Raw genomic sequence first — 16,585 nt, forward strand, 5'->3', positions numbered from 1 at the left:
TGGGGTAATCCCAGATGGGTGGTAACCCTAGACACCTTATCTGGAGCTAGGTCACCCTAGGCAGGTGCCTAGCTCACCTATGCCCAGGGTAAGCCCTGGACATGCCTGACAAGCAACCATTATTGCACTTTTGTTGGGGTCATATATGCAGTAAAATAAGACTAAGTTGCTGACAATGCAGTGTGTATGGTCACTTTTTGTCCTGTACGTTGAAACGCCGGCATCTCCCAGCAACCAATATTGCCAATTTTCCCTCGCACCCCATGTAGGTGCATAGGAAAATTAGCAATGTTTTACTCTTGTACTTCTCAGGTATGTGCGCAGCCTAACATTAAGGCGGCACTTCAACCATAATTGAATTCCGATCTAAATTTGAATTTTTTTTTTAATTATTTAATGCAGAGTAAAGCCTGAAACAAATCCACATAAATACAGTTCTGCAACAAACATACACCTTTATGTTATCACAGCATATTACCTGAGAAATGTACATGCCAACTATTTTTATTTTGATGTTCTCCAAAATATAAAGGGATATATATTTTATATAACTGTATATGTCTTAGTATTTGCATCCATACTTGGCAGCTCTGACACTGCATGACCGCTGACCCAGAGTTAAATTAAATATCAGACTTCTTACTAGAACAGTGGTTTTAGGGAACAAGGGGCCCTTACCCACTCGTATTACTTTGAATGCCAGAGGGACTGTGTGTAGAAGACATCTGACAGCCAATGGTTAATGAGTGCTTCTAGCAGAGGAGTAAATGGCGCAGGACGCATCTGAAAAGTATATGTGATAACCACCCGTTTCCCCAAGAGTTTGGCCAGGGGGGTTAGTGTGTTACATAGAAACATAGAATTGACGGCAGATAAGAACCACTTGGCCCATCTACTCTGACGCTTTTCATTTATCAGTTTGGCAACTTCAACCCTATTTGCTCCTTAGGTCTCTCTTAAGGATATTCTTATGCCTATCCCAAGCGTGTTTAAATTGTTCCACCGTCTTTGCTTCAACCACCTCTGAAGGGAGGCTATTCCACTTATCCACTACCCTTTCTGTGAAGTCATTTTTCCTCAATTATCCTCTAAGCCTGGATTTGAGATATTTCACCACTCTTTCTTTTAATAGTGTTTCCATTATATTTCTTACTGCTAATGTAAGGCTTACTGGTCTGTAGTTATTCTTGCCTATAGAGTGTTTATTATTATGACTCACGTAAGAAATGAATGTCAGCTTTGTATGCCAGAATTTGAAGTAAAAACAATATTGCGAAGAAATAAATATTCTTTCTTTATTTTATGCAACATTTATAGAGACACAATGTGAACAAAACCTTTGTAATATTTTCCCTGTAATAAAACACAATTGACTAGCCATCTATACTCACACTACAAGAAACTGAACAAAAATACATTAATTGTATGATAGTAATTAGGGTTCAAAAAGAACCCCGCTAGTGAATCAGGTCCAATAATGGCTTGGCGGTGTGGTGCTAGGCTATGATGTCACAGACAATTGTCACACTCCCAGTTTGACAGGAGCAGAAAACGGCACCACGCCACATGCATACATAAATTCACACTCAAATTAAGTCAAGAAGCGACAGGAGGTGGATGATGGTCGAATCACAGACCTCAGGACTCAGACTGCCTCCAGAGTGCTTCTGCTGACCCTGGCCTTGCATACTTTGCAACATACTATTTAACCAACATTTGGTTAGACACTAGAGATGGGCATCGATCCACAATCTTTTTCAAACTATTTGATTTTCATGCATGATACATCCTGACCTTTTTTTTCCTTTTATTATTATTATTATTATTATAGATTTTTAATGAATTATGTATTGATAGAATTAATAATAAAACTATGAGGTTGTAACAGCGATATACTTATCTGGTACCCTTCATCTCCCGCTCCACATGTGTCTGGTTTTAATTTTGATTAAAAAAAATTTAACTGCAGGTGCATGATTTTACGGGACCATCTAACTGTGTATGCACAAAAATATCAATCTCGGGAAAGATCAATGTAATTTTGCCAATTGATTTCTGTATTAAATACAGACAGGGCTACCCTGTATCGATCCGATAGATAAGATCGATATGGGACCACTGATTTAGTCTTATTTTACTGCATATATGAGCCCAGCAACACATTCCTTTTGCTGAAGACTACACACCTAAATTGTGTGTCCTTTTTGGTAACTGGAAATGGGAAATGTCCTATCAAAATGCGGACTGTTATCGGTTATGCCCATAACGCACAATACAAATGACAGGTAGTTTTAAAAACGTAAAGTGAGTACTTACAGTATTTTCTCTATACTGATCAATGACTCTCAACTATTTAGAAGTTGATTAAGCCGCAATAACATACAGTAAATACTTAACCAATTTTCCCAGTATGCCCTGGGAAACTTCCGAGTTAGTGAGTGGTACATAATAGAGCTTGCCATCCCCCATAAGTCAGGGCAGTCAGAGGAACAGCGGGTGCATTATTCTGTGTATTGCATCATTAAGTCCCACTTGCCTGTGACCTCCTAGAGCTACCCTACAGAGGTCTGAAATGTTATAACTATGAGCAGTGCTTAAAGCGGTCCTAGAGAAATGGTGGAACTCACCCCTTCGGCACTTTTTCTAAAAACGGACAGCGCGCACCGTAGATGTGCGTCAAAATAGGGGTGTGGTCTCAAAAGAAAGGTGCATGGTCACACAATAGTATTCCCAATTCAAATTATGCCACACAGTAGAACAATCTTCTTCACATTACACTGCGCATAGTGCCCCTGATTCACATTACACCACATAGTAGTGCCCTTATTCATGTTATGACACACAGCAGTGCCCCTTTTACACAATGCCCACAGTAGTAGTGCCCCTAATACACATACTGCCCACAGTAGTAGTGCCCCTTATACAATGCCCACAGCAGTAGTGCCTCTTACACATAATGTTTACAGCAGTAGTGCCCCTTATGCAGTGCCCCCAGTAGTGGTGCCCCTTATACAGAGCCCACAGTGGTGCCCCATATGCAATGCCCCAGGAGTGGTGCCCCTAATGCAGTGCCCCCAGTAGTAATGCCCCCTGTAGTAGTGGCCCCAGTGGTAATGCATCTGTAGTAATGCTCCATGTAGTAGTGCCCCCAATAGTAATGTCCCCTGTAGTAGTGCCCCCAGTAGTAATTCCCCCTGTAGTAATGCCCCCAATAGTAATGCTCCCTGTAGAAGTAATGCCCACTGTAGTAATTCCCCCTATATTAATGCTCCTAATAGAAATGTCCCCTGTAATAGTGCCTCCAATGGTAATGCCACCTGCAGTAATTCCCCCAATAGTAATGCCCACTTTAGAAGTAATGCCCCCTGTAATAGTGCCCCCAATAGTAATGCACCCTGTAATAGTGCTCCCAATATTATTATTACCAGTTTTTTATATAGCGCACACATATTCCGCAGCGCTATAGTAATGCCCCCTGTAATAGTGCCACGCACACACACACACAAACCCCCCTCACAATACTTACCTTAAGCCCCGCTCCTGCGTCCACTGCCATCCGGGCCACCTGGCTGCTATTCGGAACTATGGGAGAGACGTCATGATGTCTCTCCCATAGTGCCCGTGAGGGAAGCCGGAGCTCCAGGGTGAGCTTTAGCCTCTAGCTGGCACTGCGGGGAAGGAGCCGGATGCTTGCTGGTAACAAAATCTCATTGGGCGCCTGGCAAATGGAGACTCCCTGCGGCGCTCGGTTGAGGTGGGCCAGAGCAGGCGGAACTGGTTCCGTCTTCAAATAGAAGTGACGGAACGCAGTTCCGCCCAGTTCCAGCCCACTTTAACCCCTGACTATGAGTAAGTACAGTACAGTGTAGGACAACACATAATGAGCACATGTAAATACGTACCCAAGGTGAATATACATAAAGAAATTTCTGACAAACCTACAGTAAATTATAGGACTAGTGGGACCATAACAGTTATGCTTAAGATAAGAATACAAAAGTGGAATAAATTGGTTTATATTTTGTGTATTTTTTTTTGTGTCTGTGACCGTTTTAGTTTGTGACCACATACAAACACACATACACAAATATATATTTCTGGCTGTCTAATTAGACCTAGGGCAAAGTGCTTTTGTCATAGAGCCAGTGATGTCATCTAATTTGCATGCGATCTGCACTGGGCTATTGGGGCTAAGTGTTTGTATAAACTGTTACTGCTAGAGGCTTCTCCAGTTTAATTTATATGAAAATAAGGTATAACTTAAGCTTAGTCATTCATTTAGCCCATGGCTGCTCTTAATTACTGTAAAATACAGTAAGGATCATCAGCAAAGAAATCAATACAGGGCTTTAATATGTGTGCTGGGTCCTTTTGTGCATACAATATGCTCAGCACGTCACAATAACTACTATAGGCAATTTCAATGCAGGGAAGTATTTGTTCTTGGAACACTAAGAGCCAAAGAAAATGTTTTCTATCTTATGCACTGAGTCAGGGCTAAACAGATATATAGCGAATCTTAAATTCTGTCTTAAACTGGGTACACACTGGAGCGGTTGCCTGTACACATTGGAACGAGTAACTGAACGATGGAACGATTAGCTTACTACAGGTCGCTAGCAGTATCGCTAGGTTTGATGTGCAGCACATCAAACCTAGCGTCCGTCGCTAGCGACCGCGGGAGCGCGCAGTCGCCGGTACACACAGAGCAATGTAGGCAATTTGTCTTTACAAAACGACACATCGACCCGACATCGCTCCAGTGTGTACCCAGCTTTAATTTCAAACTTTCACTCCTATTGTCCGATTTATATTTAGTTTCTTAGCACCTAATTATCTTGTGTTTGTTTGATGAACGCTTCATCCAGAGCTCACTATGCCCAACGCCCCAAATGCCCCTTTTCTATCTGTAACTGCATATTCAGATTAGTATCATTGACAATATCAAAATTGAATACACTTACAGTATGAAGTTAATCCTTTTGAACTCTGTTTTGTGAAAAGAATTTACCTGGCAGTTAGGGGCTGTTTCTGAGTTGCAAGCAAAGTGACTTTAATTGCGGGCAGCGGGGGAAGCCACATCTGCAATCGGAAACCTGTGCCGCACTTTGGACCTCATTCAGAGTCAGTCGTTGCAGCCGCACAGTCGTATGCAGCCGATGTTCGCTGAACTGCGCATGCGTAAAGTTCGAATTGCGCGTGCGCAAACTAGCTGTTACGATCAGAAATTTCTCTCTCCTTGAACACAGCCAGGTCGTTAGTTTGAGTGACAGAATGAACCGTTTGTGGTTGGTAACAGGGGAAGGTGCTTGAAAACGGGGGAGTGGAGATCCGAACGCAGCCGTGCCTAATTATGCGAACGGCGTTTAATGGGAGTGCATAATTAACAAAGTAGTGTCATGGCATACGTGACATGGGAGGTTTGTACACTGACTTGATCGTAGTGCTTAAGAAAGGGTATGGTCAACCTTAAGCTCTACGACCAGCTCCGATGGTTCCCGATGCTCGCGATTAATCTTTATATCCCAGGAGATGACGTGTGTTGTGATCGAGAAGGGGGCGTGATTTAGTCTTACGACCGCTTCTTACCCTCGGTCGTTCAGCAAACGATCTCATCTTAGGACCGCAACTTGTGATCGCTTCATTTGCATATCCGGCCCCTTTCCCCTACGACCGTGCGGCCGCAACGACCAAATGAGGTCCTTTGTTTTTACGCCAGCTGCTGCAACCGCCATCATTGTTCTCTGCAGTTGCACCAGCCTCATGCTGGTATGCAGTCGGGAAGCTGGCGAACCTAATCCCGACAGCCGGCTTCCCGACTGTCATATCCCGGCAAGGGTCTAAAAACAGGCGTCGATATGCCAACGCCTGTCATTAGACATACGCTGGGAGCCCGACGCCCGGCATCCCGATCGAAGGGACGCCGAGCGCGGATAGCCGTGGGGGGGGGGGGGGCGGGTTAGGTTTAGGGTTTAGGATTAGGCACCCCTCTGGGAGGTTAGGGTTAGGCTAGGGGAAGGAGGGGTTAGGGTTAGGCACCCTCAGTGGGAGGTTAGGCACCCCCCCGGGGGTCTTAGGTTTAGGCAGCGGGGGTCAGGTTTAGGCACTTAGAGGGGGGATTAGGGTTAGGTACTGGGGGGGAGCTTAGGGTTAGGGCGGGAATTAGGTTAGCTAATACTTACCTGAGGACGATCGGGATTTCCACTGCTGTAAATCATACCAGTTCCCTCATGCTAGATGTATAAGACAGGCTTCCCTGCCTTGTACACACTGCTCAGAATAACAGAGCTTTTGATACAATCCCTCGACACTCCTACAAGTCATGGTGATTACGTGCGATTGCATTGGCACTGCCCATTTCACGGCTCTAAACACCCTATTTCACTGAAAGACAGATCTGGCCAAGTTGAGTCTGACTTAGAATAGTGCTAACATACGCAAAGATGTGTAAATTTGGTTCTGCGCATACAAGAGCTCGTCATATACATCTGTGAACAGAGATCCTTGTGGCTCAGAATCAGCCCCTTAGTAAGGATGGCAATATATTATGAGGCAGCATAGATAGAAAGCGCTACAGTTTCCCTTATCTTGTCTGGTTTGAAATTTGGTAGTGTTTGTGACTATGGCTACGGCATGTCCTTACATGTCATATCCTAACTATACTACCTGCAGAGGCATCACTAGTGTTGGTGTCACCTGGTGCTGTAATGCATGGTTTACACCCCCTCCCCCCCTCCACAAAAAAAAAAAAAATCGGGACCAAGGTGCACAGCTCCTTTAACTCTTCCCCCTTAACAGTCCAGCATTCACACTGTGCTCCTCCCAGAATGCCAGGCACTCCCGGCAGGCGTGATGATGCCACTCCCGATATTCTAGGTAAGCAATGCTTAAAGTGGTCCTAGAGACATGGTGGAATGACCCCCCCCCAGCGATTTATCAATAAAAGGACAGTGTGCGCCTAATGCGTGTGGCGCATGAAAGCGGCATGATCTCGAGAGAAAGGGGCATGGTCATTCAATACTATCCCCAATTCAAATTACGCCACACAATAGCACAATCTTATCCACATTATACCATAAAGTAGTGTCCCTTATTTATGTTCTGACACACAGTAGTGCCCATTTTACACAATGACCACATTATTGACCCTTATACACAATGCCCACAGTAGTAGTGCCCCTTATTCAATGCCCCCAGTAGTAGTGCCCCTTATGCAATGCCCCCTGTAGCTGTGCCCATTATGCAGTTCCCCCTGTAGTTGTGCCCAATATGCAATGCCTCTGTATTATAACCCTTTATGCAATGCCCCTGTATTAAAGCTAATTATGCATTGCCTCCTGTATTAGAGCCCCTTGCGCTGTGCCCCCAGTAGTGCCCCTTATGCAGTGCCACCAGTAGTGCCCCTTATGCAGTGCTCCTTATACAATACCCGAGGAGCTCCTCTTATGCAGTACCTCCAGACAGTAGTGCCCTTATACAGTACCTACAGTAGTGCTCTTATGCAGGGCCCCTTATACAATACACCATAGGAGCTCCCCTTATGCAGTACCCCCAGTAGTGCCTCCAGACAGTAGTGCTCTTATGCAGGGCCCCTTATACAATACACCATAGGAGCTCCCCTTATGCAGTACCTCCAGTAGTGCCCCTTATACAATACCCCCAGGAGCTCCCCTTATGCAGTGCCACCAGTAGTGTCCCCAGACAGTAGTGCCCCATATGCTGTGCACCCAGTAGTGCCCTTATATTGTGCCCCCAAACAGTACCCCCAGTAGTGCCCCTATGCATTGGCCCCAGAATGCCTATTATGCTGTGCCCCCTCCCCTGTGCAATACTACTTACCTCTCTTCACGAAGTCCTGGCTAGCTTGCACTAGGGGTGTCCGGGAGCGCACCTCCTTCTTCTCCCTCCGGCGTGCCACATGCATAATGACGTCACCGCGGCCGGCATCCAAAGCCACACACAGGCACAGAAGAATGCTTTTACATATCTGTGTTTCTATGAACATGCCTATCCAACAGGTCTAGCATTTAAGGAAGGAATACAGAGATATTGCCTCGGGCTCAAACACTCAGGCCTACACTGTATTGTGTACATTAGAGTCTGGTGGATATCTAAATGCTCCATGAAGCCTGCCAGTGTTCTTCAGCAGTTAGAGGGTCTCATTCAGACCCGCTCGCGAGCGCTGAGCGCTCGCAAGCAGGCCGATGTTTCCCAAATGCGCATGCGCGAGACCCGAATAACGATGGGGTAGCCGTCGTTATGGGTCTCGCACCAAAGGGGGCGTGCTGTCGATGGTGATTGACAGCACGCCCCCTTTGGTGGGCGTGCCAGGGGTGTGTCTGCCCAGACGGAGGCGTTCCCATGGGAACGCCTACTGTCTGGGTCCGGCCCCACTGACATCACTAGTGATGTCAGTGGGAGTGATTTTGGCTCTGATAGAGCCAAAATCACTCCAGGGCTTGCGGCAGATAAGACCCTACCACAAGGGTCTCGTCGCAAGCCCGATGGTCGCGATGGTCTTGACCATCGCGACCATCATCATGGACGCTCGCATAAGCTGTGGGTGGTAACCCACAGCTATGCGAGCGTCCAAAAGGCCGGTTCACAAAAAAAAAAAAACACGCCCTGATTCAGAGCGGGCGCTCGTTCAGAGCGTCCGGCTCTGAATCAGGCCCAGAGCTCCCAGCAATAGTTATGAAGATAGTAACATGAGCACTAACTGAATAATAGTGCTGGACAGTTGTACCGTGTGCACCCATTGGCTGTCTTCGTGTACAACTATTCCACACTGTTACATGAGCCGTGAGAACTAGATCACTGAAAGTATGGTCATAAGGGCTGATTCTGCACAGGATGGAATTGCAAAGCTGCATACAATCAGCTTTGCAATTCTGTCCTTGCTATTATGTTAATGCAGCAGGAGGCTTGCATGCATTAATGATCCGAGCTGCAACCATGGATGCAGCATTAGGTGATCTGAGTGATCATCGGCCGGCTGAGTGACCATGGGTTCAAGCAGGCCGGCCATTGCAAACGAGGGAAAGAGGCCAGGAAATCTCGGTTAGCAGACGGAGATCCTGGCCTCTTCTGTCCCCCCCCCCCTCAACGGCAGTGGCACGCTGACAGTCTGCTGCCGCTCTGCTTCTGATCACACAGGACCCGTTCTGCACATGCGCAGAATAGGTCCTGCCATCAGCGCTGAATCAGCTCCATAGTTAGGTGCACAAAATGATCTGACGACAGATATGGCTATTTGTGTCACCATATACAAGGGGCAAGGCAACTGAAGACGCTTGTACTTTTTTATGAGGGCATCATGATGGAAACAAATTACACACAGTGACATGAAAGAGAAGGTAAAGATGGCCCTGCCCAAATCAGCATACCGTGTTGTGGGTACATACGAAGTAAGAACAATTGTACCTGTTGTTGGAGAAAGTGCGGGTGCAAGGTTGAAGCATCATCAGACACCTATACTGGCAGCCATTGGCGATTGGCATGTTAGTGTGACTCTTAATCATTTAGATAGTGTTCCTTCTGGCTCCGCTATTATAATCCTTTTAATTGAATACCCTATTAAGACATGATTTAATTAGGCTATACTAGCAATTAAAATTGTTCTCTTAACATGGTTGTAGCCTGTTGCAATATTCTCTGGCTATACAACAAATGCCTGCTACAGATTGTGACAGTTTTCATTATCACTGTAACAATGAGAAGGGTTAGGAGGAATGTTAAGCTTCTCCCTGGTAACAGTTCTTCCAGGCCATTACATTACTACTTTGTCAGATTATGTGAAGCATGACACAACTAAAGCACAGAGACAGAAGTACACACTTTAGTAGTTTGATTCACCCTGTTTGTGGCACACTAATTTAGGCCACTGCAGACTATAGGATGGAACCACTTAGGGGTGACGTGCTGTTGGAACGCCGGCAGTCGTACGATGGTGGTATGGATGTGCACCGTCGCTTTGCAGTGTCTCCATTTGAAAAGGTAGCACCGGCCTGCGTTCCCAGAATTGCCCCGTTTTCTGGGAGTGCCGAGACCCTCGGAAGACACGCAGGTAAGATGGCTATTCTAAGTAGGCTTTGGCTTTCTCAGATGGCTGATGATGCACAGAGGAACTTTATTTTCTTCTCCAGCCTTATATAGCACACATATTCCGCAGCGCTTCCGGAGCATATTTGGCCACTCACATCAGTCCCTGCCCCAGTGGAGCTTACAATCTATATTCCCTTCCACATGTAGACGCACACACATACAAACTACGGTTAATTTTTGGTAGGAGCCAATTAACCTACCAGTATATATTTTTTTGAGTGTTGGAGGAAACCGGAGCACCCCGAGGAAACCAATGCAAGCAAAGGGAGAATATACAAACTCCGCACAGTTAGGGCCGTGGTGGGAATCGAACCCACGACCTCAGCGCTGTGAGGCAGTAACGCTAACCATTACACCGTCTGTGATGCCCTATTATGGCACATTCTCAGCATATAATGTACATTTTACTTCCTACTTAGGATGCTGTTTATAAAACGATAAACACTTTAGGGGGCTATTTATGAAATGTTCCCATATATGCTGTTAAAAATTTTTTGGGGGCGATTTATAATTAAAATAAAGTCACCAGGGCAGCTGGCCCACTTGCCAGGCCAGTTAGGTGAGAAGGAGCTCATGCATGAGCCAGCCTATCGGCCTTCACATGCACACTGGAGCTGGAAGCCCAGTCTCTAGCTTCCAGTTCTGGATTCTACAAAAATAATAATAAAGCATTTTTTCCTATGGGCACCCATGGGTAACACCATGTTGAGCTACCAGAGGCCATCAGTGGTACTTGTAACTCTGCAGTCAGCAATAACTATGCTCCTCCATGGTTTGTATGACTAAGCATTGCAGCAGTCCTCTGCAATAGCCAATGATAGCCTTCATCAACAGGGTGGCTGGGATAAATAGTCAGAAGTCCTAAATCCTGTAACAATACTAGCTTTTGCTAAATTGTAGGTGTTTCTTCCTTTCATAAATAAACCTTTTACACTATTAGTACTGGGATAATCTCAGTAACTATCATATGGATGCTACCACTAGACTTTGTTGAAGGCCTTTCCATTGAGTCCTTTGCTTTGCCTTGAACTGCCATTGACCAGATGAGAGAGCAAATGTCTGAAGCTTATTGCATGAATCACTAAGTCTTCACCCTGTTATAGAAAGTGGCATCATGTGCATAAGCGTATCTGTGGTTTGCTGCAGGCTGTGCATGTATCCTCCCTGCAACCCAGACTTTTCTTAAATGCCCCAGGCGATTAACCACAGTGAAAGTGACTAGACCGGTTTTAGATGAATGCTGTGCCCAAGTGCACATCTTTCCTGTGTTCTACACATGCCCTAATGTATACCAATTGTCAGAGAATAGGTGAAGATTGCAGATCTTCTAAGCTGGCAAGTAATGATTCTATATCACTTTAATTATGTTTAAGGCACTTTCATAAAATACACATGGATTTTAACCAACCACATTATATACGCCATAACATTAAAACCACTAGCTGGTAAAGTGAACAACATTATTTTGTTACAATGAAAACAAGTCAAGTAGTGTTATAGAATAGGCAGCAAGTGAGCAGTCGGTTGTTGAAGTTGATGTTGATGGAAGCAGGAAAAATGGGCAAGTGTTAGGCTGGGTACACACGTAAAGATTTTCTGTCCAACCATCCAACTAGTTGATTGGTTGGAATGAATATCTGGTTACGTATGGGAGTAAATGATGATCAGCAATTTGCTCCTAAATACCAGAAAACAGATGAAAATGGTCGTCAGACAAGTTTGAACAAATTGTTTAGATCAAACATTTAACAAACAACAGTTTCTGTCCATTTTCCGGCATTTGGGAGCAAATTGCTGATTGTCATTTGCTTTCATACCTTACCAGATTTTTATTCCAACCAATCAACTAGTTGGATGGTTGGACAGAAAATCTTTACGTGTATATGCAGCTTTAAGGTGCATACACACGGTACGATCTGTATCACCAACGACTTGAAAGATATCTTTCAAAGATATCATTCATAGATATCGTTCAAAGATCTTTCAAAGATATCTTTCAGTGAGTCATCCTGCCACATCTTTGAACAGGGAAAATTGACGATATCGTCCAAGTTGGCCTGCATGCATAGATGATGAAAGATATATTTATCATCCATGCGGGAACGTGCATCGTTGGTCATTGGTTGATTGTTCACTGCCTAAAAATGAACAAAAAGAACGATATATCATTCAACGATATCGTTGTCGTTCAAGAAAATCGTCCCGTCTGTATGCAGCATTAGAATATGAGCGACTTTGACAAGGGCCAAACAGTGATGGCTAGGTGACTGGGTCAGAGCATCTCCACAACAGCAGGTCTTTTGGGCGTGTTCCCAGTATGCAGTGCTTAGTAATACCTACCAAAAGTGGTCCAACCGGTGAACCAGCAATAGGGTGATGGGTGCCCATAACTCATTGATGCGTGCGGGAAGGGAAGGCTAGCCCATTTGGTTTGATCCCACAGAAGAGCTACTGTAGCACAAATTGCTGAAAAAGTTAATGCTGGCTATGATAGAATGGTGTCAGAACACACCGTGTAGTGCAGCTTTCAGTGTATGAGGCTGTGTAGCTGCAGGTCGGTCATGTGCCCATGCAGACCCCTGGCCAGCCCCCTTCATTGGGGAACTGGACGGGATCCAGGAAAGTGGTCTGCTCTTCCTAAATTCAGGAGTTTCCTAGACATTCCTGGAAAGTAGGCACACAAGCAGTTTTGCAATTACGTCCTTGCTAAAATGCAAATGCAGCAGGAGGTGTGTGAGACACCTCCTGCTGCATCTGTTATCCCAGCAAAGCGACCGAGGTTGCAACCTGGGATTACTGCAATGTTTTACGGCGTCAACTAGCTGAGTAAGCCTCAGCTTACGCTGGCTGGATGGTTGGCCAGCATGCAAGGCCAGGAATGTTCCCCCAATCACCCCCTGCCCCGCCCTTTCCTGGTGGAAAGAGGCATTTCAACCACAGATCACACCTCTCATTTTAGTGACTCTTGAATCCAGACACAAGAGTGTGGCTGAAGCGTGCTGGGGCTTGACCACATACTGTAGTAGTGGGTGTCAGCTCAACACTGATAAGTGTGCTTAGCACTTCTGCCACATCCCTGGCTGCAGAAAGTCCATTTTATTGCAGCACACAGTGCAGGCACCCGTCTCTGTTGCATGTGGCAGGGTAATAAAGTACATTTTTATGACACGATTTATGGTGGTAGATTCTCTTGAAAACAATGAACATTGTTGGAACACAAGAACCTCAGCAGTTGGTCAGTTCATAAGCTGTGATGAGCAGGAATGGTTTGTTTAGTCATAAAGTACTTTAGCTATAATCTGACTATAATGCCATAGCATTAATTACCCGATAGTCACTAGTTTTTGTGTGGTGTTCATGGTTAGTTTCTTTGTCGCTTTCCCTACTAGGTTTAACCTTTCAACCTGCTTTGAGAGGTCATATTTCTACACCAATGGTTCCCAAACTCGATCCTCAAGGCACCCTAACAGTCCAGGTTTTACGGATATCCATGCTTAAGCCCAGGTGACTTAATTAGTGCCTCAGTCATTTTGATAATACCATCTATACACAAGCATGGATATCCTTAAAACCTGAACTGTAAGGGACCCTTGAGGACTGAGTTTTGGAACTCCTGTCCTACACTATCAGGGTTAGTATCGTTATGTCCCCATTTCTCTTTTATTGCCTTAGGCACCTAAAAGCAAGTGAGAGTAGCAATTATTGGCACGTAATCAAAACCTAAATCAAAGATTTCCAAACTCTGCCATTACAGTCCACGTTTTAAAGAAATCCATGCTTGAGCACAGGCAACTTAATTAGCACCTCAGTCTATTTGATTTAACCATCTGGGCTCAAGCAAGGATATCCTTAAAACCTGGACTGTAATGGCATTTGGGAACCTCTGACCTAAATAAAGGGATTATTCCCCTTTAAGATCCTATTTGTGGCATGAATTGGTACTTAACAAAAATGTGTTCTGTAATACAAGAGCATGTATTCCCAACAGCATTGTGAATGGCTTCTTTATAGTCCTCTTCTTGTTTTTACCCAGATTGGAACGACTGGTTGATGTTCTACGGAAAAAGGTTGGAGTTGGAAATGTCCGTACAGTGATTTGAATGACGTCAGTGTACAAGCTGGTATCAGCCGACTCGCATCAGACGACATGGGCCTGTGGCCAGTGACTTGCCAAAGTGCATTGATCTAAAAGTCAACTAACATCACATGTTTACATATGAACTGTGTCTTTACCTGGACCAATGCCTGCTCCTAACACTTTGCATCTTATGTTCAGTTTTCTCATCAAGGACCATAAACTATGCAGATCCATTTGGTTACCAGACTGCCCAATTAAAGATTCTAGTACTTTATATACCAGTTAGTAACCTAGAGGACTTTGGGCCATTAATGAATATAGTCCTATATTCAATTACCAGTGTATTCCCCACATTTTGATTGTAAGACCATTTTTTTTTACCAGGTTCAATGAATTATTAAAATGTCCTTTTGAGTTAGGCATCAACTTATAGGAAATAAGTGTAGTCTGGTTGATGTTTGTAGCTGCCATATAAGACAACAGCAGCTGTAGTAGAACACAAATCAGGTATATTAGTCATTTCTTTTGTCATCGCTTTGCAGCAGTGCCTGCCAAAGAGCCGGAGCCTAAGCCTCCAACATGTCCTCTTCAGCGGCACGCAGCCTCTAGCATCTATAGATGGGGCCAGAGATTCACAATAGGGTGTGGCCATGCCCACACACTACATGACCACGCCCCCTTTCTGCTGAGGCAATTATTCTCATGGTGGCCCTTCTCCCACAGAGCCACCATCTAAATGAAAACGATAGAATTGTTTGGTGCCTTTAGCTTAGATACACTTAACTATATTTTAAATACTGCCGTTATATATATATATATATATATATATATATATATGTCTCAAATACTGCCATTATATTTATGTCTTAAATACTGCCATCATCTTATTGCCTTACCTGCAGGTTCAATGTGTATAGTTTCCACATGGAACATAATAGCTGAAAGAATCCTGTGAAATATTTGACCCCTTTTTTTGTTTCCTTATTATTAAGCATTTTCCTGTAAAAATGTAATGTTACACATAAAGTGGATTAGATATATAACAAAATAAATAAAAAACCTGAGAATGATGGGGGGACCTGATTTCCTTCATAAATTGTTGCAGTGGACAATACACATAGGCATTCCCTGCAGGATTTTACAGGTAACCATTATCTTGCAAAAAATGTATACAGTATGTGTATATATATATATATATATACACACACACACACACACACTGGTGGGCAAAATTGCGGACACATTTTGAAATTTGAATGTTTATCAGCTTTGAATGCTTATAAAAACTGTTTCACTTCATGCAGTGCAATGATTCATATATCAAATGGAAGGAAGTTTAATGCTGAATTCAACACAATAAACAGAGGTCAAATATTTGCATTACAAGGGAAGTTATGCAGTGAAAACAACACTTAGGGTGAAAATCCCTGTGTACTTATGATGTTACTGTCCTATCAGTATTTCGTTGGGTATCCTTTTATTTTTCAAGACCGCAGCACAGCGACGTGATCCAGGATTGTGGTGTTAAGTGAAAATGGTCTTTCGTATGCAGCAATTGCGAGAGAAATTGGTGGGAATGTGACAACATCAGGAGTACGACAGTTTTGTTTACGCTATCAGGAAACACAATCTATACAAAACAAAGAAGGAAAAGGCCGGAAAAAGTGCACAACAGCTGATGATGATAGGAGAATAAAACGAATTTGCGTCAGGGACAGATGGATGTCATCTGCGGCCATTAGCAGTAAACTGAGTGCAACTCGTGTGTCTTCTCCGTACCATGTGCAAGAACGGTACGGAGAAGACTAACGGAGGTTGGCCTAAAAGGTAGGATTCCCCGAAAAAAGCCATTGCTGAATAAAAAGCAGCGTCAGAAACGAATACAGTGGGCAAAAGAACACATTGCATGGCAGAAGGTCAGTGGAAACAAGTGATAAGGAGTGACGAAATAAAGATATCGATATTTGGTAGTGATGGGAGAAAATATGTGAGATGTCGCATCGGGGAAGAGGTACATCCAGATTTAATTCAAGTGACAACAAAGAATCCTACAAGTGTTATGATCTGGGCATGTATGACAGCAGAATGCTGTAGGCCGCCTTTATGTCATATATGGCACACTGAACAGCAGAAAGTACATTGACACCATTCTACAACCAAAACTTCTACCTTCTATCAGGGATCTTTTTCCAGATAATGCCCCATTTTTTTTCCAGCAGGATTCAGCTCCCTGCCACACTGCACGGACATGCAAAAAGGGGTTCACGGAGAATGACATACAGGTGCTGGGATGGCCAGGAAACAGCCCAGACCTGAACCCCATAGAACATTTGTGGTTCTGTTTGAAAAAACTGGTACATCTGAGGCGTCCATCCAATAAAAGACAATTAATTGAGGCTATAA

General features: G+C 44.2%; 1 protein-coding gene across 2 annotated transcripts in view; it reads left to right on the top strand.

Moving 5' to 3' along the window:
- The window catches only part of MIPOL1 (mirror-image polydactyly 1), a 458,494-nt gene extending 443,253 nt beyond the window's left edge, over positions 1-15,241 (top strand). For both annotated transcript variants that reach the window (XM_088471287.1, XM_088471288.1), the window contains one exon: positions 14,138-15,241. In XM_088471287.1, the coding sequence (XP_088327413.1) occupies positions 14,138-14,204 (67 nt within the window). In that variant the 3' untranslated portion in view covers positions 14,205-15,241. The remainder of the gene's footprint in view (positions 1-14,137) is intronic.
- The last annotated feature ends 1,344 nt before the right edge of the window (positions 15,242-16,585 follow it).

Source organism: Taudactylus pleione, unplaced genomic scaffold (assembly GCF_031769625.1).
Source record: "Taudactylus pleione unplaced genomic scaffold, aTauple2 ptg000113l, whole genome shotgun sequence".
NCBI lineage: Eukaryota > Metazoa > Chordata > Amphibia > Anura > Myobatrachidae > Taudactylus > Taudactylus pleione.